At 46.8% G+C, this 23,176-nt stretch overlaps 1 protein-coding gene across 16 annotated transcripts in view; it reads right to left on the reverse strand.

The window, feature by feature from the left end:
- Nucleotides 1–23,176, reverse strand: part of MORN1 (MORN repeat containing 1) — a 146,964-nt gene that overhangs the window by 118,804 nt on the left and 4,984 nt on the right. For 15 of the 16 annotated variants that reach the window (XM_039367490.1, XM_039367493.1, XM_039367491.1 and 12 more), the window contains exons 6-10: nucleotides 22,870–22,957; nucleotides 13,794–13,890; nucleotides 12,592–12,702; nucleotides 10,747–10,861; nucleotides 8,953–9,089 (exon numbers count right to left, since the gene is read on the reverse strand). In XM_039367490.1, coding sequence (XP_039223424.1) covers nucleotides 8,953–9,089; nucleotides 10,747–10,861; nucleotides 12,592–12,702; nucleotides 13,794–13,890; nucleotides 22,870–22,957 — 548 coding nt within the window. The remainder of the gene's footprint in view (nucleotides 1–8,952; nucleotides 9,090–10,746; nucleotides 10,862–12,591; nucleotides 12,703–13,793; nucleotides 13,891–22,869; nucleotides 22,958–23,176) is intronic. The other variant, XM_039367483.1, reaches the window with a different exon arrangement.

The following is a 23,176-nucleotide window of genomic DNA, read 5'->3' on the forward strand; positions in this document are numbered from 1 at the left end:
GGACTAGATGACCTCCAAAGTCCCTTCCAACTTTACTACTATTACTATTCTTCCTCTGGGTTTGGCTTGAGCCAAGCCCGCTCACTGGCTGGCAGGAGAGAGACCCCGGGGTAAGGCTGAGGGTGGCACAAATATTTGCAACCCACCCACCCACCCAATCTGCACCAGATGTGGGAGTCACTGAGGCGTACATTCCAAAGGCGTGTTTTTGCAGAGATGCTGGCAACGTCGCCAGGGCTCCAACCCAGATGTGTGCGTGTAAGGCTCTACTCAAAGGAGAGAGAAGCACTGCTATCCATTCTCAACCCTCCCAACTTGATTACTCAGATTAAGATTTAGGTTCCAGTTTTAAGGAGCGGGAGAGGAATTACTCTCTGCTGTTTTTTTTTTTAAAAAAATCTCCTTTATGTTCCCATCAACTTGTGAACACAGCTAAGAGGTTACTTGATCCTCCAGGATCATTTTACCTTCACCAACTCTCCAACTTCCTAGAAATATTAGCACAGACCCAGTGTTATTCTGATCGGTCTTGGGACAGTGGAGAAGTAAGAAGACTTACTTGGCAGTCTTTTGGGACAGGAAATCTGGGACAGCCGCTAAGGACAAACAATCCAAGATCATTTAAATTAATTCAGCTTTCTGCAAGCAGTAGACTGTGTGCGCACAATGCATTAAAGCCCTGGGTTGTTTGAACGATGGTTTAGTGAATAAGCTACAACTAAGCAACCTAGAACTAAGGAGAAACTTCCTGACAGTGAGAACAATTAATCAGTGGAACAGCCTGCTTCCAGAAGCGGTGAATGCTCCAACACTGGAAGTTTTTAAGAAGAGACTGGACGGCCATTTGTCCGAAATGGTGTAGGGTTTCCTGCCTGAGCAGGGGGTCGGACTAGATGACCTCCAAGGTCCCTTCCAACTTTACTACTATTACTAAGCCACAAACAAGCTACGTCTTGGCTCAGCAGACTGTGAACATTCAGTCTCTGCGTTGCAGAGATATCCCAAGAAAAGACAGGAAGTACCTGAGCTGACCAACAGCCTGATTCCAATCTCAAAAAAGCTGAATGGGGGTTTTAGTTGTAAGCTGCCACTAAAGATAACCTTTCATTAAATGGCGTTAAGTAAGGACATGTCCCAAAACTGGATTCCTGCCAGAAGCTTTAACTCAGCCAGCCGGTTAGTTTAGTATCCTAAGTATCTATTTTCTGGTTTCTGGATTAGTTCGGCTCACTAGATTAGAGATTAAGCAAGGTTTATGCATGATGGGAAAGTCATCCATCCCTTGTCTTGGCATGTTCTGTGAGCGTGTTTTGTGGGCACCGTTGCGCTGTGGGCATTGTTTTGCCACCCTGGGTTTAGGATTAAGCTACTGGCATCCACAAATCTAGCCAAACAGGCTGGATTTCAGCCCAGGCTGCCAACCCCACCCCAGGTTAAAGCTACGCAAGCTTGTGGTGTGAATGCCCCCCTTCGGTCCTGCAGCCACGGGGTCAAGCAAGCTCCAAAACAAAATCGGAGTCTGAGCTGCACGATCTTCATTATGAAAATTAGCCCGCAGATTCCTCATTTCTCTCCGGCATTGTTTTGGTGGTGGTGGGGGAAAAGAGGTCGCTCAAACGGATCAAAGACTGCAGGCAGGGGAACGCTGGCAAGCTTGTTTAGACGTCTCTCGTCAAACAAAGGGAGAGTACAACCACGCCGCCGTTGTGAAAAACCACGCTGGGCCTCAACAGGTTTAATCCCTTCAGACAGATCAGCAAGAGAAGGACAAAGCCACCGAGGCCTCTGGCCTTGTCGAGAGGGAACCATCCAGGCTGGCCTTCTCCCTTCCTCTTTGAGCAGATGGCCTGCCTGCGACAAGAGATTTGGCTGCCCTGACTTAAATAAATGTTGCCACCAAGTAAACCGCAGATGGAAGCTGAACTTCTTAACCCTCCAACGAGGCTTAAGGAGGAGAAACAGAAGAAATGCAGATGGATGGGCAGAAAAAGGAAAAGAAGAAGAAAAAAAAAACCCACTGAAACTCTGATGCAACAAGGCCACCTCTGAGGAAGACGGCCTCGGCTTCAGACCTCCAAGAGTCCTATTAAAGGAAAGGCAGAGGACTCAATGTTAAGTCAGGCCACAAATTAAATCGGATGCAAATGTGGGCGAGGTTCGAGTGGCCAAACTGGGGAGAAAAGGATCTGTTCTAAGTTGTGCACATGTACGTGTGTGATCCAGATGTTCTCGTTCCACAAGCACACATTTTCAGAAGCTGATCCTGTATGGTCCCCACTGAGGGCTCCACAGAAGGACCTGGAAGGAAGCCGAACCCAAAAATGTCCATCTGGTCTTCGGAGCCCTTGCCCAGCTGTTTTTTTCTTAGGAGTCCCAGGAATTCAATGAGTTCTCCAACACTCAATCATTAAAAAGTCTTGGCGCTGACCAACACACCGACCCTGGCACGTGCTCAGTTGACTTGACGTTGCCTTGTTGACTCGCCTTGGCCTTGTTCTCACGGCAGCCTTGTTGAACTGCAGCTGGGACTCATGGGCTCTCCGAGGCTCCGCTCCAAAATCTTGAGCCTAGTTTTGCTCTACTGCCATACAGATTGGGAATCGGATTAGATTCTGGAGTGCCCGCCAAAGTTGCTGTGACTATGAAAGACCTATGCTCAGCTGATGAGTAGAGTAGAGTAGAGTAGAGTAGAGTAGAAGCTGGAAGGGACCTTGGAGGTCTTCTAGTCCAGCCCTCTGCTCAAGCAGGAGGACCTATACCATTCCAGACAAGTGACTGTCCAGTCTCTTCTTAAAAACCTCCAATGATGGAGTACCTACAATTTCTGGAGGCAAGCTGTTCCACTGGTTGATTGTCCTCACTGTCAGGAAGTTTCTCCTTACTTGCTTCTCTCCTTGATCAGTTTCCAGCCATTGTTTCTTCTCCTTCCCTCTGGTGCTTTGGTGAATGACGTGACCTCCTCTTCTTTGTGGCAACCCCTCAAATACTGGAACGCTGCTATCATGTCTCCCCTATTTCTTCTTTTCTTTAGACTGGCCCAACTCTAGGCAGGGTAGCTCTTGGAAGAGTTTCACCCTGCTGGTGGTCTCCATGAGGAACCATTTCCAGGGACTGTCTGCTAATGGTTGACCTGTTGGGGAGGACATCCTGTGGATTTGTACCGATGACAACCGTTTCACGAGAGGGCAGGGCTGCCATGACGAAAATCCATGTGCAGCTCAGTATTAAGGTCCCATTTGCCGAGTGTGTTTCCTGAACTAACCTACTTTCTGGGTTCACCGCACAAACTGAATCATCAACTAATCAAACGGGCTGAGCTGCCAAAAAGTCCAACCGAAGGTTAAAGCTTGCAAAGCTCCGGCTATTGTGCAAGACTTGCCGGTTATTCTTAATTTGACCCGGTTGAGCCTGCTGGGAAAACCCAGCCCAGTGTCAGCACAAGAACATGAGCTGGGAGATGACAACTCTTAAAACTCCAGCCTGGCCTTAAACATATTGTGCAGTTGTCCGTTCTGCTTTTTTTTTCTTTTTCTTTTCAGCTTAGGAAGCGATGAAATTCTCTCTGCGGCGTTAAGACTCTCTGCTTTTTATGACCAAGTGGAGCCTATCACTGTGAGGTGATAGATCAGATCCGAAATATCCAGTTTTCTATTATAAGAAAGAGGGAAACGGATCGAGAACTCAGACCAGTTGGTCCTGGATCACAAAGGACATCTGCATTTTGTACGCTGCAAAAGGAGGTGTCTTTCGTTAAATCCATACAGTGGATTATTTTTATTTCATTTGACAGGTAGAGGGAGAGGAGGTAGCTGGAGAGACTCTACTTTGTCCCAGTTTTTGTTCTCTGTTCTTCTCCCCCACTACCTTGTCCCACTGGCCAACAAGCCTGCGATCCTTAGCAGCAGGATGGGATGTATTTCTAGGCATTCCTGAAGCTAATTTCTTTGAGGCACCGCTTTTGGATGCTAGGGATTTACAGCCCATCCTATTCCCAGAGTAAACTGTACAAATATTTAAACTTTCTTTGAGAGAGAGAGAGAGAGAGAGAGAGAGAGAGAGAGAGAGAGAGAGAGAGAAGGGATGGGGAGAGGTCATTCCAGTCTGGATCAAAGCAGAAGGATTCTCTTCTACCGGAGACAGTCCGTTGCTAAGCGAGACAGTTGATAAGGGACTTTGGCTGCATTTTATGACCTTTTCTTGCCACAGTGGTTAAGTTCTTAAGTGAACCTGGCTTCCCCACTGACTTTGTCAGAAGCTCACAAGACGGGACCCGTGATCTCGGGACACTGCGACCGTCATAAATACGAGCCAAGCGTCTGAATTTTGATCACGCGACCCTGATGGGGATGCTGCAATGGTCAGGAGTGTGGGGAATGGGGCCACACGTCCTTTTTCGGGGCCGTTGTAACCTCAAATGTTGTAACCTCAAACGGTCCTTTGCTGTTAAGCAAAGGACCATCTCCACTCAAGGCCACCAAAACCTTTCACCGTTCTAGATGGCCTCTAAAAACTTTAGAAGCTGTTTTTAGGTCGGTACAGCTCACTGAGGCCAGGGGAAAAAAAATCCCCTCGGCTCTCCTGTCACTTTTCAATCTCTGGCAGGAGCAAAGGAGTCCATTTTTCACCTTGAAGATGACAGAAGGCCCAAATCGTCACGGCTGCTGTCCCTCAGGGACCATCTGGAGCGTCTTTCTGTCCTTCGGAAACGTTTCTCCAACTGCCTGTCTCTAAAAAAATCACCGACAAGAATCCAGCTCAAGAGTGGACTTGGCACAGAGGCACGTTTTCGAAGGGCCGATTCCCAGTGAGCTCTTATTTCCCCGTCTCATAAATTCCACCCGGTTGAAGACATGTAACAAAATAGCCAACTTCTGTCCGAAAGAATGAGAAGCATTTGAGCTGAAGCGGCAGAAAAAAAACACGACGCTATGAAGTAAACTTTAAAACAGATGGACGAGGAGGAACTGGGCAGCCCATAACACGAGGTTGCTATTGTCAGTGCTTGGAAACGGGCTGCGTTGTTGCACTTTTGCTTTACAAAAAAAAACACAAGGAGCGCATAGGGAAATCAGCCTTCACGGAACATGCGTCTCATTCCACAGGAGCAATGTCAGGCTAAGCCAAATGCGTCCGTATTGTTGCTTCCAGTCCAGACGTGAAGAAGCGTTGCTTAAAATTGGTACCAGGAGTTGATAAGAAAGGATGCAGGAGTTCTGGGAAATTTTGAGTTTTTATACCCAGCAGAGCAGCGGTTCTCAACCTGTGGGTCGGGACCCCATTTGGGGTCGAACGACCATTTCACGGGGGTCGCCAAACAAGGCTGTCCGCCATTTTTTCCCCCTTTTCTTTGGCCAGGTCCCTGGCACCCAGTGATGTATAAGTGGTTGGGGGTCACCACAACCTGGGGAACTGTATTATGGGGTCGCGGCATTAGAAAGGTTGAGAACCACTGCAGTAGAGGCTGAAGTTTTTGCATGGCGTCGAGATGCCCAATGCAGCTAATCCTGTAGCTCAGAATACAAATTTTGCATGCAGAAAAATCTTGGGTTTCCTTATTAAAGTTATGGTTCTCTTATTTATTGCAAATCTTGTTCTCTTATTAAGGCTATTTTCTACTCTAAAGACAATGGCAATTTTTGTTGTCCTATCTTTTGCTTCCAGTGCAGATTTCTGGGCATCTTCACTTGTCTTTTGGGCAGAAAGCAGACAACCGGATTCAAGACTTTTCTTTTCACTTTGGGCGGTGTGCAAGCAAGGGCGGTGATTAAAAAAAGACAAAAGAGAAGTGCATGCCCACCTCTTAAAAGAATAAGTGTTGGAAGGGACCTTGGAGATCGTCTAGTCTGACCTCCTGCCCAAGCAGGAGACCTTAGACCACTTCAGACCAATGGCTGTCTGATCTCTTCTCGAAAACTTCCAGTGTTGGAGCACCCACAACTTCTGAAGACTAGCCGTTCCACTGATTAATTGTTCTTGCAGTCAGGAAATTTCTCCTTAGTTCCAGATTAGATCTTTATTTTGTTAAGTTTCCATCCAGTTGCTTCTTGTCCAGCCTTGGAGAATAGCTTGACTCCCTCTTCTTTGGGGCAGCCCCTGAGATATTGGAAGGCTGATATCATGTCACCCCTGGTCCTTCCTTTCATTAAACGAGACATACCCAGTTGCTGCAATCGTTCTTCATATGGAGAATCCCGGGAGTTGGGTGTCCACACGTCTTCAAGTTGCCAAGATTGAGAAACACTCATTTATTTGATCAATTTTAGAGGCTTCCCAACAACTGGGTAGTTTTACAAGGAGCCGATAAAACAGAACCATGCTACACTTAGTAACTTGCAAATGTGTCAATGTACCTGGCCAGAAGCCTGCACTCGGGCAACTGAGGGGATGTGATGGCTGGTCTATGAGGAACCCAGAATTAAAGTAGTTGTCCCTGCCCTTTCAATCCCACAATTCCAGGCACAAACGATGTATACTGGTGTATGCCAGCTGGATTGGTATTTCAATCCAAACTGGAGTCAACCGCAGGAACAATCCTCGTGGGTAAGGATGATGGCGTCAGCTAAATTAAACAATGAGTGGCCTTGGGTCTGTTCTCTCTCTCTTTGGATTACGAAGATGCTAACGAAAACTATAGAGGACCAGGTGACTGTAGTGCGTTGTGTTCCCTGGAGAAACATATAATACCTTTTATTCTGTACATCTTGTGTGTTTACTTGGAAATCTCCCTCCGCAGTAGGGGATGAAAGAAGCGAGCATGATCAAGGTAAGTAGTCAATTGATATTAAGGGGAGGGGAGGGGGGAGCTTCCTCTGAAGTGACTTATAATCCAGCTTCAGATGTCATTACTGCTTTAAAGCCAGAAAAGCCGAGCGCGGCCATTTCTGAAAGGAAAAAAATGCCCTGCGCTCAGAACCTTTCAAAATTCCATTTTGCTGGCAGTTCATCAATAGTTCATAGGGCTGGGTACATTTCCATCACTGGGTTATTACTGCCATGTTAAAAGAACAGGGTGAACAAAAGCCTCCAGGAGCTCGTAATTTACCCATCAGCAGAAGTTATTCCTGAGGTGTTTTGGTCCTGGGCCAAACATTTGCTCAAACAGCCAGCCACAAAACCTGGCTGGAAAAAGAACGGATGGATGGATGGAGAAAGAAAGAGAGAAAGAGAGAGAGAGAGGGAAGGAAGGAAGGAAGGAAGGAAGGAAGGAAGGAAGGAAGGGACTGTTAAAAGATTTTACCAGCTAATCAAAGTCTCATTCTAACATCAGAATTATCACCTTCTTCAACCTAATGCTCTTCAGATGTTATCAGGACCATTATGGACAATATTGGCTGAATTTTTTGGAACTGTTAGAATTATAACTGTTATTAGATTTTTTTTATTTGAACCTTACTAATGTAGTTAAGGCTCCCTCCTCCTGTTTTACCCCGCAACGACGACAGCCCTGTGAGGTGGGCTGGGCTGAGAGAGAATGACTATCCCAAAGTCAGCTTGTTGACTTTCATGCCTCAAGAAGGACTATAATTCTCCCTCTTTCTGGTCCAGCTACTTCACCACTACAACAAACCGGCTCTGGCATATTAACTACAGGCCCTCTGTTCCCCAAATGTTATTTACTTGTACCAGCTGGAAAAGGGAAACTGACCCTCTTTGGCTTGCCTCAACCTATTTTCCTCCAATATCTTTCTGTTCAAAATCAGGAATATTACAACAGAAACCCTAGCCCAAAGGGAAAACTCCCAAAACGGCCTGTTTATTTACTATTCTAAATCTTCTGGTAATTTAAAGCGGGGAGAGTGTGTGTGTGTGTGTGTCAGGTGTTAAATAAGGGCCTTACAAACATTTATTTTGCTTGGAGAGTAGAAACAAAGCCTAACTCAATTGAATATGACCAAAACAGAAATGGCAAAGAAGGACAAGCAAAGTATGTTGCGTACGTCCGGGGCTATCAAAATAAACTCTCGCCCCGAATGCAGAGGTTGTTTTTACAACTGCTCAGTTTCTCTCTCGTTTGTCTAGTGAGCCGAGCAAATTAAGATTCAAATCAGGTATTTACAATGTATCAAGTGATATGGGCGGATTGAATATTATGGCTCACCATAAACCAGGGCGATTAAACTCGGATTCAACTCCCAAGTTCTCCATGTTCGGGGTTTTCCATGAATAATTTCAGAAAGAGCCGGCCCGTAAAATAATCCCCGAGTATTTACAAAGGAAAAAAAACGTCAGCTCATCTGTCAGCTCGGCCCTTTAGAGGAAGCCAAAATAACAATATAGGTAGTGAATGTATATTTATACAAAAAGATAAGTTGGCAGTTTTGACTCGCTGGGATTCTAAGAAACCTTGAGAGATGGTTCTGGGAGGAGGTGGAAAGAAAGGAAAAGAGGCCTGGACGAGGTGGAGACCAACTGGACCAGGGGATGGGAAAGCAAAGAGAGATCTGTTGTTGTTTTTTTCAAAATTCCAATTAACTGGTTGCCTCCTTCGGTGGTTGCCTCCTTCGGTGGCAAGGAACTAGGCCACGGCAGAGTTTGAGTGACGCAAAGGTTAGGAGCTGCCAAAAGAGGGTAGGGTTGGGTCCACAAGCTGTCATGCCGTACAACTCGAGTGTCAGCCACCAAGTGACACCACCTTACTGCTTGGCAAGAGAGCTGCTGAAAGGCAATCATGGAGCACTTCATTTCAAAAGCAGATTTGGACTGATTCAAGAACTCTCCCCCCCACACACACACCGGAGCTATTTAATAGATGTTCTTTCTCTCTCCCCCCCCCCCCAGGCTTTGGAAACCAACTCTCTAATTTCTTCTGAAGGATGCCAGGGCAAACTTCACAGGCACGCTTCAAACCTTCTCACAGCCATCCGTTAGCGTACAAAAGGCACTGCAGAGATCTTTGCTAACTTGTTGCTAACCTTGGCGCTCAAAAGCCAACGTCATCCTTGCTCTACTTACTGTCTTTTGCTTTCTCGTGGGAGGTGACCCTTTCAGGCCCGGCGTGTCCTGATTTGCTGGCAACCAGGGGAACATCTGGCTGTGGTTGGCTTCCAGATGTAGACGTCATCAAAGGGGAGCCAGGACCCCCAAACTTCCTGCCAAAAGAAAACAGAGCCAAGACTGACTTGGGCGCAGATGTGAGGGTTGCAAGCCACCAAGGCAAGGCAGCTGATAGGACGGGAAATGTTCAGGGCTCCCTGAGCTGGCCAGTTCTACACAGGCAGGAAACATGGGCAAAGTAGGAGGACGTTCTCACTGGCTGCTGGCCTCTTTGTGAGTAAAACACACACCGAGGACAGAGAGGGTTGCCTCTAAAGATGGTTGAAAACAAGGTACGTGGCTTGAACAGGACGACTGCTTTCTTGTTTGCAAGGGTCCAATTTTGGGGGGGCTAAAAGCATTGTCACTCTGAGTGAGATGGGCAGTGCCTAAATTTGACAGAAAGAGTGACAGACCAACAGACAAGAGGGACAGTTGTCAGAACCTTGTTAAACCTAACCCTCTTCCAGGAATTCTCCATTAGAATACCATTCCCGTCATTCTGGCAGGGCCTTCTACTTCCTGCCTTAACAGAATAATAGAATAACAGAGCTGGAAGGGACCTTGGAGGTCTTCTAGTCCAACCCCCTGCTCAGGCAGGGAAAAACCTAGACCATTTCAGACAACTGGCTGTCCAATCTCTTCTTAAAAACCTCCAGTGTTGGAGATTAATTGTCCTAACACTCAGGAAATTCCTGAGTTCTAGGTTGCTTCTCTCCTTGATTGGTTTCCATCCGTTGCTTCTCGTCTTTTGCCTTCAGGGGCCTTGGAGAAGAGCCTCGCACTCAGGGTTTTTACAACAGGGTCTGCTTGATGAGCTGGCAGTCCAGCTGTGTTTTTTTCCAGCAAGCATCTCTCCCGGTGTTACAGCCTGCCCAGGTTTTCACACTTTCAGCTTCCAACCTCTGGATAGCAGGAAGGCAATTCCCAAATTCAGCCGAGAAAGAGGGAGAGGCCCTAACCCAAAGTGGCTCTGGAGCGTAGAAGCGATTTGCAAGCTGACTCAGATGACAGACGAGGCCGGCTGGACTGAGAGGCACATTCAGAATCTGGAAAGCATGGGGTGAGCGCCGTCCCAAAGAGCTGCCAAAGGAGAAGTTTCTATTCATAAAATATCCATCGCCGTGAGCACGGTTTCTAGCCACCCGCCAGGAAACATTCCTGGAAACAAATATTGCCGGAGAATAGTGCACTGCCTGGCACTGATCCAGTTGTTTAATTATTTTAATTAAAAAAAAAAACCTTTTTAAAAGGTGGCAGGCCAGGAGATAGGAGAGCAGCCTGAGGCTGGAGGTTGCCCAGGCCGTGCAAAGCTAGGGTTGGTTTTAAGGAAGGGGGAAGGGGGCTGATGGCAAAGTGACAGCAGCCTAGTTCATACAAAAGCTAAGCCATAAGGTTGAGGTCCACACCAAATTCAAACAAACAGTGCAGCAGTTTAACACGGTTTGAGGAGATCGGGCAACCCACTCCGAGCCGATTCCAGAGGTCCAGATAAGTGTCTTTCCTCATCCAACAGCGTTGCTCGGCTTTAAGCTGAAGCCAGGGAATTGATGGTTTGTCAATTGTGGCGTGTGGCTTCGCTGAATTAACCATCTGGGTCCTATTCACCCAACAACATGGCTTAGAGAGGTCCTGGAGAGAGGCCAGAAACCAAACTGGAGACTCAAGGAAGGGAGAGACAAACAAACAGTGACTTTCTCCCGTGCCACTTACAAAGAACTTGGCTTCTCAGTGGCTTCGCACAGTCCGTGGGAGCTGGTTTTGTGGCCTTCTGGAAGGGTTGTCCTTCTGATCCTGGCTGCAATCTCCAGCAGTCGGCCCTTTTCACCTAACAAATCAAAGAACAAGGTGAAGAGAAACCATGATTTCCTCTGCGGCTCCCACAGCAGGTTCTGAGGATTAAGGCTGGGTTCTACAAAGAGTCCTGGAGCATCTGTTTGGGATGCTCCTAAACTTGAGTAGAGGGTTAACTGGCTCTCAAGAGCCAGCCCTGTGTAAAGAAGTCCACCTTTTGTTTCTATAGGTGGTCCTCAATTTATAGCAGTTCATTTAGTGGCCGTTCCAAGTTACAGCGTCGCTGGAAAAAGCGACGTACGGCCGTTTTTCACACTTAACAACGGCTGTAGCCAGGTGATCAAAATTCAGACGCTTGGCAACTGGCTCGTATTCACTTCACAACCAGGTTAGCCACTTAACAATTGCAGGGATTCACTTAACAACCGTGGAGCAAAATTGAACGACCGTCTCACCAGCCACAGAAATTATGGGTTGAACTGTGGTCGTAGGCCGAGGACCGCCTGTATTGACGGTTCAAAGTTACAACAGTGACCCGTTTTCACACTTAATGACTGTTTCGGCCTCCCCACACGAGGTGCTTGGCAACCGGCGTGTGTTTGTGAGGGCTGCAGCATCCCGGGATCTCGGGACTGTCACCTGCAATCTTCTTGGAAAACTTCTGATAAGCAAATATGGGAACTCAGATTCCCTTAACGACTGCCTGATTCACTTAAGAACATCAACAACACTAACCATGACAAAAGAGGTTGTAAAATGGGACACCGCTGTCTTGCTTAGCAATGGAAACTTTGGGCTCAGCTGTGGTTGTTAAGTCAAGGCTACTTATATAAGCAGAGAGTAAACCCAACTCCTTCTAGCACTGATGATGTTACCTAATTCGGTAAGGAAACGTCTGCAAGGGAATAATGAAACCCAGAGAGCATCAAGGATCCCAAAACGTCCATCTTTTACGGGGTTTTGAATCTCCTCCCGTTTAATTTCAACAGATGCTCTCAAGAATGAATGGTGTGGAAGAAGGAAAAAAAAGACTCCTCTAGATCTCCATTTGCCATGGTCTGTCTGGAAGACGCATGCGACCGAATCCCAACAATGGGCAGAATAAACTACCATTCCCAGAACGATCTATCCTGTTTTTAATGCTCTTTTAGGACCACCACATCTTTCTCCCTACCCTTTTACGGTGTCTACTTCTACGTCAAAGAAAACAAAGCATGTTTCCACTCCAACGCTAGAGCCAAAGGTGGAAGAAGACAGTTTTCTCCATGGGATGAAATCAGAACATAGTCCAATTTTTTTTTTAAGCGGCGGGCGAGAGAAGTGAAAACAACACAAACAGCACATTCACGATAAGCCCACAAACAGAACCGCTATCCGGAAAAACGTGGGCAGGTACAATCATTTAATTATCACCACCTGCTGCAGACAGCCTTGATTTCTCCGGCAGTATTTTGAAACTAAAACGAGTTAGAAGGTGCGTGCTGAGTCTCCTGCAATCCACAGGAAAACTTCCCCTCTTTTCTAAAGCAGGGCTTCCCTTGTAGCTTTAAAAAGGTTCTTTTCCCCCTGTTGTAACTTTGAATTGTCGTTAAATGGACAGTTGTAACTCGAGGACCGTTATTTTTTATTTTTTTTTTAAATCCTCATAAAAGCCCAAAGACACTGGGGGGTATTAACTCTGTGAGATGAAAAGGGCTATTTTTCTGGTCAGCCTGAGAAATTATTTTATGGAGTGCCGCAAAGCTTCCAAAAAAGCATTCTTACTTTTAGCAAGCTCCCCGTCATCAGTCTGCAGCTGGACGTGAAAAGTAAGAACCGATCCTGGACTTGTGTCAGTCACTTCTGGTCCTGTAATCACCATCGTCTTTGCTTGTCCTGCAAATGTTCAACAGACCTTGATGGTTACCACTCCTGAAAAGACAAGCTAGGATGTTTAAATGTCTGTCTGTCTGTCTGTCTATCTATCTAATACATACTTCTATCTTTCCTCTCTCCTGTCTGTCTGTCTGTCTGTCTGTCTGTCTGTCTGTCTATCTATCTATCTATCTATCTATCTATCTATCTAATACATCCTTCTCTCTATCTTTCCTCTCTCTTGTCTGTCTGTCTGTCTGTCTGTCTGTCTGTCTGTCTGTCTATCTATCTATCTATCTATCTATCTAATACATCCTTCTCTCTATCTTTCCTCTCTCTTGTCTGTCTGTCTGTCTGTCTGTCTGTCTGTCTGTCTATCTATCTATCTATCTAATACATCCTTCTCTCTATCTTTCCTCTCTCTTGTCTGTCTGGCTGTCTGTCTGTCTGTCTGTCTGTCTGTCTGTCTATCTATCTATCTATCTATCTATCTATCTATCTATCTATCTATCTATCTATCTATCTAATACATCCTTCTCTCTATCTTTCCTCTCTCCTGTCTGTCTGTCTGTCTGTCTGTCTGTCTGTGTCTATCTATCTATCTATCTATCTATCTATCTATCTATCTATCTATCTATCTATCTATCTATCTATCTATCTCTATCTATCTATCTATCTATCTATCTATCTATCTATCTATCTATCTATCTATCTATCTATCTATCTATCTATCTATCTATCTATCTATCTATCTATCTATCTATCTATCTATTATGCTACATTAATTACCACAAACTCCTGGTAATTTTCCTAAAATTTCCTTTTTCTTTTCCCGAGGCGCAAACGGGGATGATGTGTGAAAAGAGGACTGTCCCCCCCCCAGCAGCCTTTCAACTGGGGCTTCAGAATTGTGCTGCAAATGGCTTCCTCTCCCCCACCTACAGAACTGGCCACCCCCATGGCGGGTTCGCTGCTGCCCTTAAACTCTTTGGCCTGACAAGTCTGGAGAACAGAATTGAGGCCGACACTAATCAAATCAATCCTATGACAGGCAGGGCATTATTCCGGGGGTCTCATTACGAACCAAACGGCATCAATTCCAGAGCGCTTACCCATAGGAGAGCCATTATGCCAGAGGCCATCGTAGATGACGCCCGAACAATGGATCATGCAGCCTTGTCCGTTGAACGTATCGTTTCTCCACTGTCCCTTCAAACAGATAAAGGGGGGAGGGAGGAGAGGAGGAATGAAGGTTGACTCAGCCTTCCATCCTTCCGGGGTAGGTAAAATGAGGACCCAGATTGTTGGGGGCAATGTAAATATATATATATACATTGCTTACTGGTGTACACCGCTTAGAGAGTGCTTGCACTTAAAGCGGTATATAAGTCTCATAAATAAATAAATAAAAATAAATAAATGAACGAATGAAAGAGAATGAATGAATGAAAGCAAGAAAGCAAGAAAGCAAGAATCAAGAAAGAAAGAAAGAAAGAAAGAAAGAAAGAAAGAAAGAAAGAAAGAAAGAAAGAAAGAAAGAAAGAAAGAGAGCATTGGTTTTCCAATTTGGATGGTAACTCTAGGAAAAAAAACAGAAAAGGGTTAGGCCAAACAGGTCCAAGTGGGTGGCTTAGGGAAAGGCCGGGAGAGGGGGGGGGGTGGATCTGTTTAGAAGCCTGATTCTCAAGGAATTCTGAAAATCTTCCAGTGGGAAAAGCAGGTGAGGAAGCGGGCAGGGGGGGACCCGCCACCCAAAGAAACACCCAGGTTGATGCTGTGGCTGTGGTACGGCAGTGAAGAGGAACACATTTGGGGAGAACCTGGTTCCTGGGCGCCAAAAGGGAAGGGGCAGAATTGAGGGGTGGTCTGCTTTAGGTGCAGTAGCCAGGGTGCAGGACTATCCCTGATCTGATTCTGGAATGTGGTGACCAGATAACTTCAGATGACCCAAGGCCGGGCTGAAGAGAAGAAAAGACGACCACAGGCCCCTGGGTGACAGCCCGCACGGCCCAAATGGCACCCGGAGCAGACGAGAGCTAGCAAAAAACAGGAGGGTGGGCGGCAAGTCCCTCTTTGCCCCCCGTGGGTGAGTCATTTTGCAAGCCAGAAAGAGGCGCCCAAGCCGCTGGTTCCCTGCTTCGGCCGCTGCACGTGGCAATTCAAGACCGAGGAGGCGGGCGGGCGCATGCGTGGGTGCCCGAGTGCGACAGCCGGGATCCAGGCGCTGACGGCTGACGGGAGGGTGGCTCTCGTGGGGAACAAAGTGCTACTATGACTCTAAATTTATCCAGGCTGCCAGCAAATCCCAGATGGATCCAAAAGACTCAAATTCTGCCACTCGCTCTTCTTTACGCTCACAACAAGTTGTCTCCCAAAATAGTGGGAGGGGGGGGGAAGGAGGAAACGTGGGGAGTGGGGGGGGGGAACGGGAGCAGCTGCCCAAGCCATTGAAAAGCAGGTGCCGGGGGAAGATTCTGTTTTTCCCCATGGCTCTTCCCCAGCACTCCGAGGAAATACTTTCGCTCGCTCCCGGCTACAAAGAGCAAGCTGTGGGTCCCTGGGCCAGTATGCACATACGTGTGCGTGTATGCGCACCACCTCGCCTCCTCTGAAGGTCCTGGGAGCTCAGGAGGGAGAGGCTAACATGTGCCTGTCAGGCCACACCGACTCCGGGCGGGAGCCCCTTTCCAAATGCAGAGTCGCTTCAGTCTGAATTACGCGGGCAGGTGAAGTGGATTCAGAAGGATTGAGGAGGGCAGACCAGGTGACGTAAGCTCAGCCAACCGCCATTGATTCAACAAGCCCCGCTTAATCAAACCAGGGCTTAGTGTAATCCTGTCAGTGCCAACTAGGGGCCACTGTATAAAGATGCTCGGGGGGGGGGTATGTGTCTTAGCCCACCGAAGGGAGAGCGGCTGCGTCCTTGTGAACCAGCCAGTCGGACTGGAGGACGCGCACCCATAAGCGACAGACTGCCTGTGGGAAAAGAGCCAGCCGGCGTGCACCACCGCTTTTGCTTTTCGTCGTTAAGTGTTTGCATCATCCTTGGGCAAAAAAATAATAAAAAAATATAAAAACGAGCTGGCTTTGCTCTTCTTCTCACATTTATATATTCGTTGACTCACTGGCTGCTCCCCGACGCAGAACGAGGCTCCCTTTTCTGCTAATCCACCTCCCCGCCCCCCCACCGCCGCCCGATTGCCTGCCTAGACCAAGTTCTTCTTTTCCCAGATGGCGAGAAGGGTGTGGGGCGGAGTGGAGTGTGTGTGTGTGTGTGTGTGTGTGTGTGTGTGTGTGTGTGTGTGTGTAAATGTTTCCAAAAGTTGCTTAGCAATGTTAACGCAGGGAGACGTCTGCAAAGGCTGACGTCCCTGTAAAGCACCCCGCGCGTGTGGGGAAAGGGCGCCAAACGTACAAACAAGCGGCGCTCGCAAAAGACCTCTTGGGGCAGGGTGGGGGGACAGGGTGGGGTGTGGGTGGGTGGGTTAGGCACTCACTTTCCAGACAGGGGAAAAAAAAAAAAGAAGTCGGGGTGGGTGGGTGGGGGGAAAGAATCCGCCATGCAGCAGCAGCAGCAGCAGCAGCCGGCTGAAATCTTTCAGTAGCTGGCGATCTCACGCTGTGGATTTCCAATTACAGTCAATCAATCGTTGGTTTCCATCTGGTCTTTCCCAACACCAATTAAAGGTCAAGCAAAGGCTCTAGGCACGCTGCTATCCGCTTGGGGATGGGCTCCAAAGCATTCACACACACACAGACACACACAGACACACACACACAGAGTCTAATCAGAGGCACGAGATGGGGCAGGAGGAGAGCTCAGAAGAGGCTCACCAAACAGATCTGAACCTGGGACAGAATCCCAGTCGGGAACTATTACAGGCCCAACTAGTACAGAGAGGGCTGGAAGAGACCTTGAGGTCTCCTAGTCCAACCCCTGGCTCAAGGCAGAAGGGCGTATACCCTCCCGGACAAATGGAGTTCCCATCTTTTTCTTGAAAGCCTCCCGGTGTTGGAGGACCAACAACTGCGGGAGAGGCAGGCCAGTTCCCCTGATTAACTGTTCCCACTGTCAGGAAATGACTCCTAATTTGGATCCCTCTCCGTTGCTTCTTGTCCTGCCCTCTGGTGCTTTGGAGAAGGGGTAGAGCCCTTCTCCTCTGGGACAGCCCCTCAAACATTGGAAGACAGTTTTCATGCCATCCTTAATCATTAGGGTGTGAGCCAATATTGTGTGTGTGGGGGGGGGGAGAGAGAAACCCTATCGCAGAGGGTAGGGGCTGCAAAAGGGAAGATCTGCTTCCCAATGCACGTAATTGTTGATTACGTGCATCGGATGTATTAGGATCCATTGGCTCCTAATCTATGGGATGTATTTGGATCTATTAGGACATGGGAGTCTTACCGACCGGGCAGAAATAAATGGAGACAGATGCCTCTGTCCCGGTTTACTTTCCCATTTTTCTTAAAGCAGCCATTTCCCTTTGTTCCAAATATATGTAATTGTTTTTTTAAAAAAGAAAAAGAAAAGAAAGAAAGATGGCCAGCTGCCTTGGTTCGTTCAGATTTTGAATCCTTAAATGGAGATATAAATACATATTTACCACTAACTGCATTAAGAGCCATGAATGAGAAACTATTCTGCTACCTTACTGAGAGGCAGCTGTATCGTATTGTATTCGGGGCAATTATACTGATATTTTTTTTCCCCTCCTGCTTCTGATGCAAAAGGGGTAGATGTGTGTGAAATATTGTATATATGTATATATGTAATATATAGATATCTATATATTTATATCAGAAACGCGCACTGTGAATAGCAGCTTAGGAGTCTCTCTTGCTTATAAATAAGAAAAAGGTGTTGTGAAATTAAAGGCAAGAAACATGTATTTAACTTTGAGGAAGCAATTTTCGCTTAATTGATAGTGTTTCTGTTTCTAACCGAGCAGCTATTATACCTCTTATTGCAATTAATTTTGCATCGGGGTGGAAGCCTCCGACAGCGTATCATTTCCGTCAGCTCTGCCTGATGGATCCTGCGCACAAACAAACACCATTGACTGGCTGCGACCCGTCGCACCTTCACCTCTCCCCAAACTCTGCTGACACGGGGGGCAAACGGACGGCTGCCTCCTGCGTGTGTTGAAGCTACAGCCCTGTAATTTCCATCCTGGCTTGTCAACCGTCAGCTCTTCCCTGAGCTCCCAGAAGCTGGAGACAGCAGGGACCTTATTCAGAAGCAGGTGCTCGTCCACCTAAAAATGGTGGGGTTGTCAACCTCTCCGTCCCACCCTGCTTGAGACTATTGTGATCATCGCTGGCTTCGGTGCAATTCTCCGTTAGCAGATGCTCCGGAGCAGTTTTTTTCCCCCTATTTGCTGCTGCTTTGTGTATTTTGGCTAGGCCACGTCTTTTTTTTAACTTCCCAAAAGGAAGACCTGCTGCTCGAGACACCTGTTAACAACACCAAAACAGGTGGGTCACCTTATGGGCTTTCTTTCCCACCTGCAAGGAGAGAAATGTTGTCAGAAAATGGGGGCAGGGGGCGGGGGGGGAGGAGAGGGATGGAGGAGGAATGCCCTGCCACTTGTTCAGCTGAAGGAACAGCCACCGCGCGGAATGTAAGGCTTTGAAAAAGCTGTTTTTAAATTCTGCTAGCAGAAAAACCAGGAAGGTGAGAAATGGCTGGCTTGTGCGCTAAGCTAAGGCCTGGCTGATTTGATTCTGCTCTGTTGAACAAGCCCCAATAATAACTAAAGTTACATTTCAGGCAAAGTAGAATTTTTTTAAAATAAATAAATAAATAAAACAAACCCGTTATTATTAAACTGTGGCTTAAGGAAAGAAAACTAATGGTAGAGAAAAATCCAGGGGCTAGGTTTGTGCAACAAACTAGGCTAAACGCAAACAAACAGTATTATAGCTTAGGTTATTGATCCGTTCAACTTTATGCTCCCAAGCCCAGTCGCCTTCAGACTTGTTCTGATCTTCCCTGTCCAGCACAGTCTACCTCATGGGTCTTTGGGAAACTAAACAGGAGGGGTAGGCTATGAGCATTATTCTTAGAGGAGCAAAAGGAGAAAGTATAGAGTTCTAGATTCCGTTTCTATCCCGGTCTTCAGCAGGGAAAGAGCTTGGTTATCTGCTCCCAGTGCTTTGAATAAAAGACTAAAAATATATCTGGCATCTTTCTGATCCATTTGGTTGGGGGGAGGTAGGGATCTTTTGAGTAGATCAGTTTGAACATAATCCAGGGGTTGGCAGGGAGAGAGAGAGAGCACCTGGTTCAGAGTAAAGCCAGTTTCTTAACCTGGACAACTTTGAAGACGTGTGGACTTCAACTCCCAGAATCCCTCAGCCAGGGGGATTCTGGGAGTTGAAGTCCACACCTCTTTAAAAGTTGCCCAGGTTGAGAAACAGGCTTTAGCCTGAACCAGACACTCTCTCCCAGCCAACCCCTGGATTATGTTCAAACTGATCTCCTCAAAACATCCCTACCTCCCCCCAACCAAATGGATCAGAAAGATGCCAGATATATTTTTAAATAAACATCCCACAGGAAGTCTGTCCTGTACCAGATTCCAAGCTGCTAAGCCTACAAAGGAGTTAAACCAACAATCCGGGCGTGAGACGAGCCCCACTAGCTCTGTCCTTCAAGTTTGCCCAGCGACATGAATGCTAATTTCCAAAAGGAACCATTTTCTGGGGTAGCCTCCCTCCGTTACCCCAAACAGCTAGCGTGTCTGGCAGCCTTTCAGAGCTGTAGATGAGGCTTGCAGACTGTGGGAGAAGAAGACATCAACAGCATGACTAACAAGAGCCACAAATGCTCCGTCCTCAAAATGTGTAGAAAACGTAAATAAACGCAAACGAGGGCGGCTTTTTAACTGAGCAACCGCTGGGCCACTTCAAACACATCTGGGAAATGTGCTGATAGCAATCAAAGCGGTGACACTTTATGTAGAGTAGAAGCCCTGGGAAGACATGGGTTGTTATCTGCAAAACTAAACAGCTGCCGGGAGCTAAGGTGTGAGGTTATTTGCGAGTCGCAAAAAAGAATCTGGGAACTGTAGCCAAGAGGGAGACATGGCTGTAGTAAAGCCAAAGGCAACTGCAACCACGCTTTCAAAACTGGGGGGGAAATTGTACTGCCAATGAATTGGTAAGGTCCTATTCTGGGTGCCTGATCTCCAGATGGATCCCATCGGGACAAGCAGGAGAGGATGGCGGGGACGTGATCCGCTGAGTCGCGTCCGACTCTCGGCGGGCTCTACATCTCCTGACCCTGCACTATTCGAGTTGTTCTATGCTCCGTGGACCGAAGGGGGGGGGGCTGGTTTCATGTACTGCCTGCATCCTGCGGATGGGGCTTTGCTTGTTTGCGCGGACCGGTTTTCTGGCCTGCTGTGGCCCGGTGCTGGTCTATGGACTGGGGGTTGGGGACCCCTGCTCTAAAGAGGGGAAATTTTAGCTCAAGAAATGGTGGGTTTCCCTTCACTTGATGTAGTCCAATAGAGTTTACGGCTTTCTCCAACTAGCTGGAGAATTCTGGGAGTTGAAGTCCACCTAGAGTTGCCAATGTTGAGAAACGCGGCATCATTCTAGGGCACAGTCTTGCTGGGGTCCTCTCCGGCCTGCCCTCCTGCAGACTTCAAATTTCAGGGAACAGACTGGGATAAGAGCTTTCTCTCTCCCCCCCCCCCACAAGCTCCCTATGAGCAATCCTCCAAGAATGTCTGCTGGCAGCCTTAGCTTACATACATTACGATGTGGTAGAACTCACCAACGGGATAAGTAACGTTTGGGAAATCCTGATTCTCTGGTGGTTTTTAAATTGACTGTACTTTCTCTGATTCATCACTGGGTTTTGTCCTCTGTTACCCCGTCAGCATCGGTGCCCCCTTTCTCTGCTGGATGTGGACGATGGGGCACCAGGTCACTTTAGGCTGTGAGTCTTCAGGTAGACTCAGCACGCTATTCGAAACGTGGGAAGCTACCTCTGCTTTGCCTAGTGGGCCTCCGGCGTGTTCAGCCAAAGGAGGCCTTGAAATCGTACCCGGTCACTTCAGCTGCCAAAAACCTCTCTCCCATTTTCCAAAAACAGATGACCCAATGCCTCTGCAGCACGCAGAGATGTTGGCTGCCCATCTTCTGCCCTGTGCTACCTCTGCAGATAAAAAGCTCCATCTGGTTACCCGTACAGAGGGATCAGGCCCCTTTTAAAAGCCGTGGGGACCTGGTGACCTTTGGGGCAGGGGAGAAACAGAGACGTTCAGAAATGAACACGATTATGGTTTTTCTCGCCTCTTTGCCCCAAGATGTTCAATGGCAGAGAAAGCAAAGTTAAAAAGGCAGTCTCTCTCTCTCTCTCTTTTTTTTTCCTGATCCTGGAATTGACCAAAACCTATTTCATAAGGATTGTTCTGAGAAGCGAGTAAATGCTGAAGGAAAGGAGAAAAAAAACACAAATATATTGTCCGGGCGTTCTCTATTTCCACGACATAAGTTCCCTCCATTAGCAGTCATTTTGGTTTGTAATGGTAGGATCTGTACAGTAATTGAAGATAGTTCTCTAAAAAAAAGTCTTTTTTTTCCCCCTCCCCTGGCCTTATCTGCCTCCAGGTTCAAATACAGAAAGATCCCAGAATCTTGTATATAGATATATATTTATATGCCTTTTTTCCCCTCTATTCAAAAACTTTTAAATGAATGTGAGGGAGCCACCAAGTGGTAGAAAACAAGACAACAACACTACGGGATATTTTACCTCTTGTTGCCTGTTAGAAATGCTTCAGCATTATTTATTAAATTTATTTGCTGCCATCTCGCCACAAGAATTTCAGACAATAAGATGTCACCAGTGCCGTGTGTTACACACAAATACACCAGTGCGCTCACGGGATCATTGTCCCTCGATTTATTTTTTTAAACAAACTATGTTTATTATGTCTTTTTGAAGAGTTCAAACTGGCAAAAAACTAATCCTCACTAGATTATAATCTAGTGCAAGTGAGTAGTACAAGGCCAATAGGGAAAAATCATTGTTCAATATTAGGACTGATTGCCTAATATTGAGAACAATGAGAACAATGCAAAATGGCTCCTCGGGCCTTGCCACTCTCTAGAAAGCCTCAACCATCTTATATTCATTTACCCTGTCTTTTTAGGGAGAGAAAGCAGCATCCTTTTCAAACCAGTCCGTTGGAGCCATTTGGAGAAGGGCTGTCCATCACCTGAGTCAGCCCTTCCATTTTTGGAAAAGGTGTGAAATTCTGTCAGCTTAGATCGGTGGATACTCAACTGGCCTTGGAAACCCTGGTCTGAAAGCAGATCAACAGTGGGAGCCTATTTTTTAATTTCCTGCATTATTACGCCTGATTGCCATTTACGCACGTTCTGAATAATGAGACCGGACAAGCCATGTGTTGTGAGGGGATGCCAAAGAAAAGGCATCTTAGCCTTGCAAAAAAAAAAAAAAAAAGGCAATTTCTGGATCACTCGGCACTAAATAGGAAACTTTGGTCTCCAGCTCACATCCAGCAGGATGAATGGCATATAGGGTGATGGGATGTTGTAGTCCAAAACCTGGCTAGGACGTGGAGTTGCCTAACTCAGCATAAACACTGACACAGCCTCAGTTACAAGAAGGAGAGCTGCCTGTATAACAGGAATCCATTAGTATTCCAAACCAGATAATATTCTAGTCCACTTAAATGCAATTGTTAAAAGTATTAGAACTTCGCCATTGAGATACCGGATAGATTTGATTACAGCATCAATTTTACAGGATCAGTCGAGGGAATTCACTCATGGTTTATTCAACACATGAGCCCAACTGCCCATCTCCACAATGGAAGTAAACAAAAGTAAGTCAGACCATAATGCATAATCCAGATCAATTAAAAACCCAGGCTCAGCCCTATGTATATGGGGGGGGGCACAAGGAGTTGAGTTTAAAACTAAGCACAAAGCAGATTAAGCAATGGGTTCATGAATCATGCTAATCCCTATCAAGCTGAATTGTGGTGAACTGACTCAATTTTCCACCTTTATACCACATCACAGGACCACAAATACTGTTGCCATATTCGGTTGTGTCTGGTGTGTATGCTGTGTCAATGGAGCCAATGGGATGGTGTTTAAATAGTTAGGAAATGTAAAGGAAAACCAAAAGATATGTTCTCATACCTCGTATACAGTTCCATCAGGCTGCTGAAGGACTCCGTGGCCTTGTCTTTGATCCAGGATCCAGTCACCTTCAAATTTATCTCCATTTCTAAAAATACAGAGCCAGGAGAATAATTTTACGTGACTTGGTACATGGATTGTAACGGCATACAAAATAAAGCCCTGGTCTCTTTAGCGCCGTTTACCTGCTTAAGTCACGCATGAAACCCCTCTAAGGTTGGTTCACACATGGGGCTAGGGCAGACACATGTCCCATGACGGGAAACAAAGGGAAAGAGAACGCTTTAATAAGTCAGACTAAGCCATG

The sequence above is a fragment of the Crotalus tigris genome, unplaced genomic scaffold (genome assembly GCF_016545835.1).
Source record: "Crotalus tigris isolate CLP2741 ecotype Arizona unplaced genomic scaffold, ASM1654583v1 scf7180000020588.15403103151:6194809, whole genome shotgun sequence".
Classification (NCBI taxonomy): domain Eukaryota; kingdom Metazoa; phylum Chordata; class Lepidosauria; order Squamata; family Viperidae; genus Crotalus; species Crotalus tigris.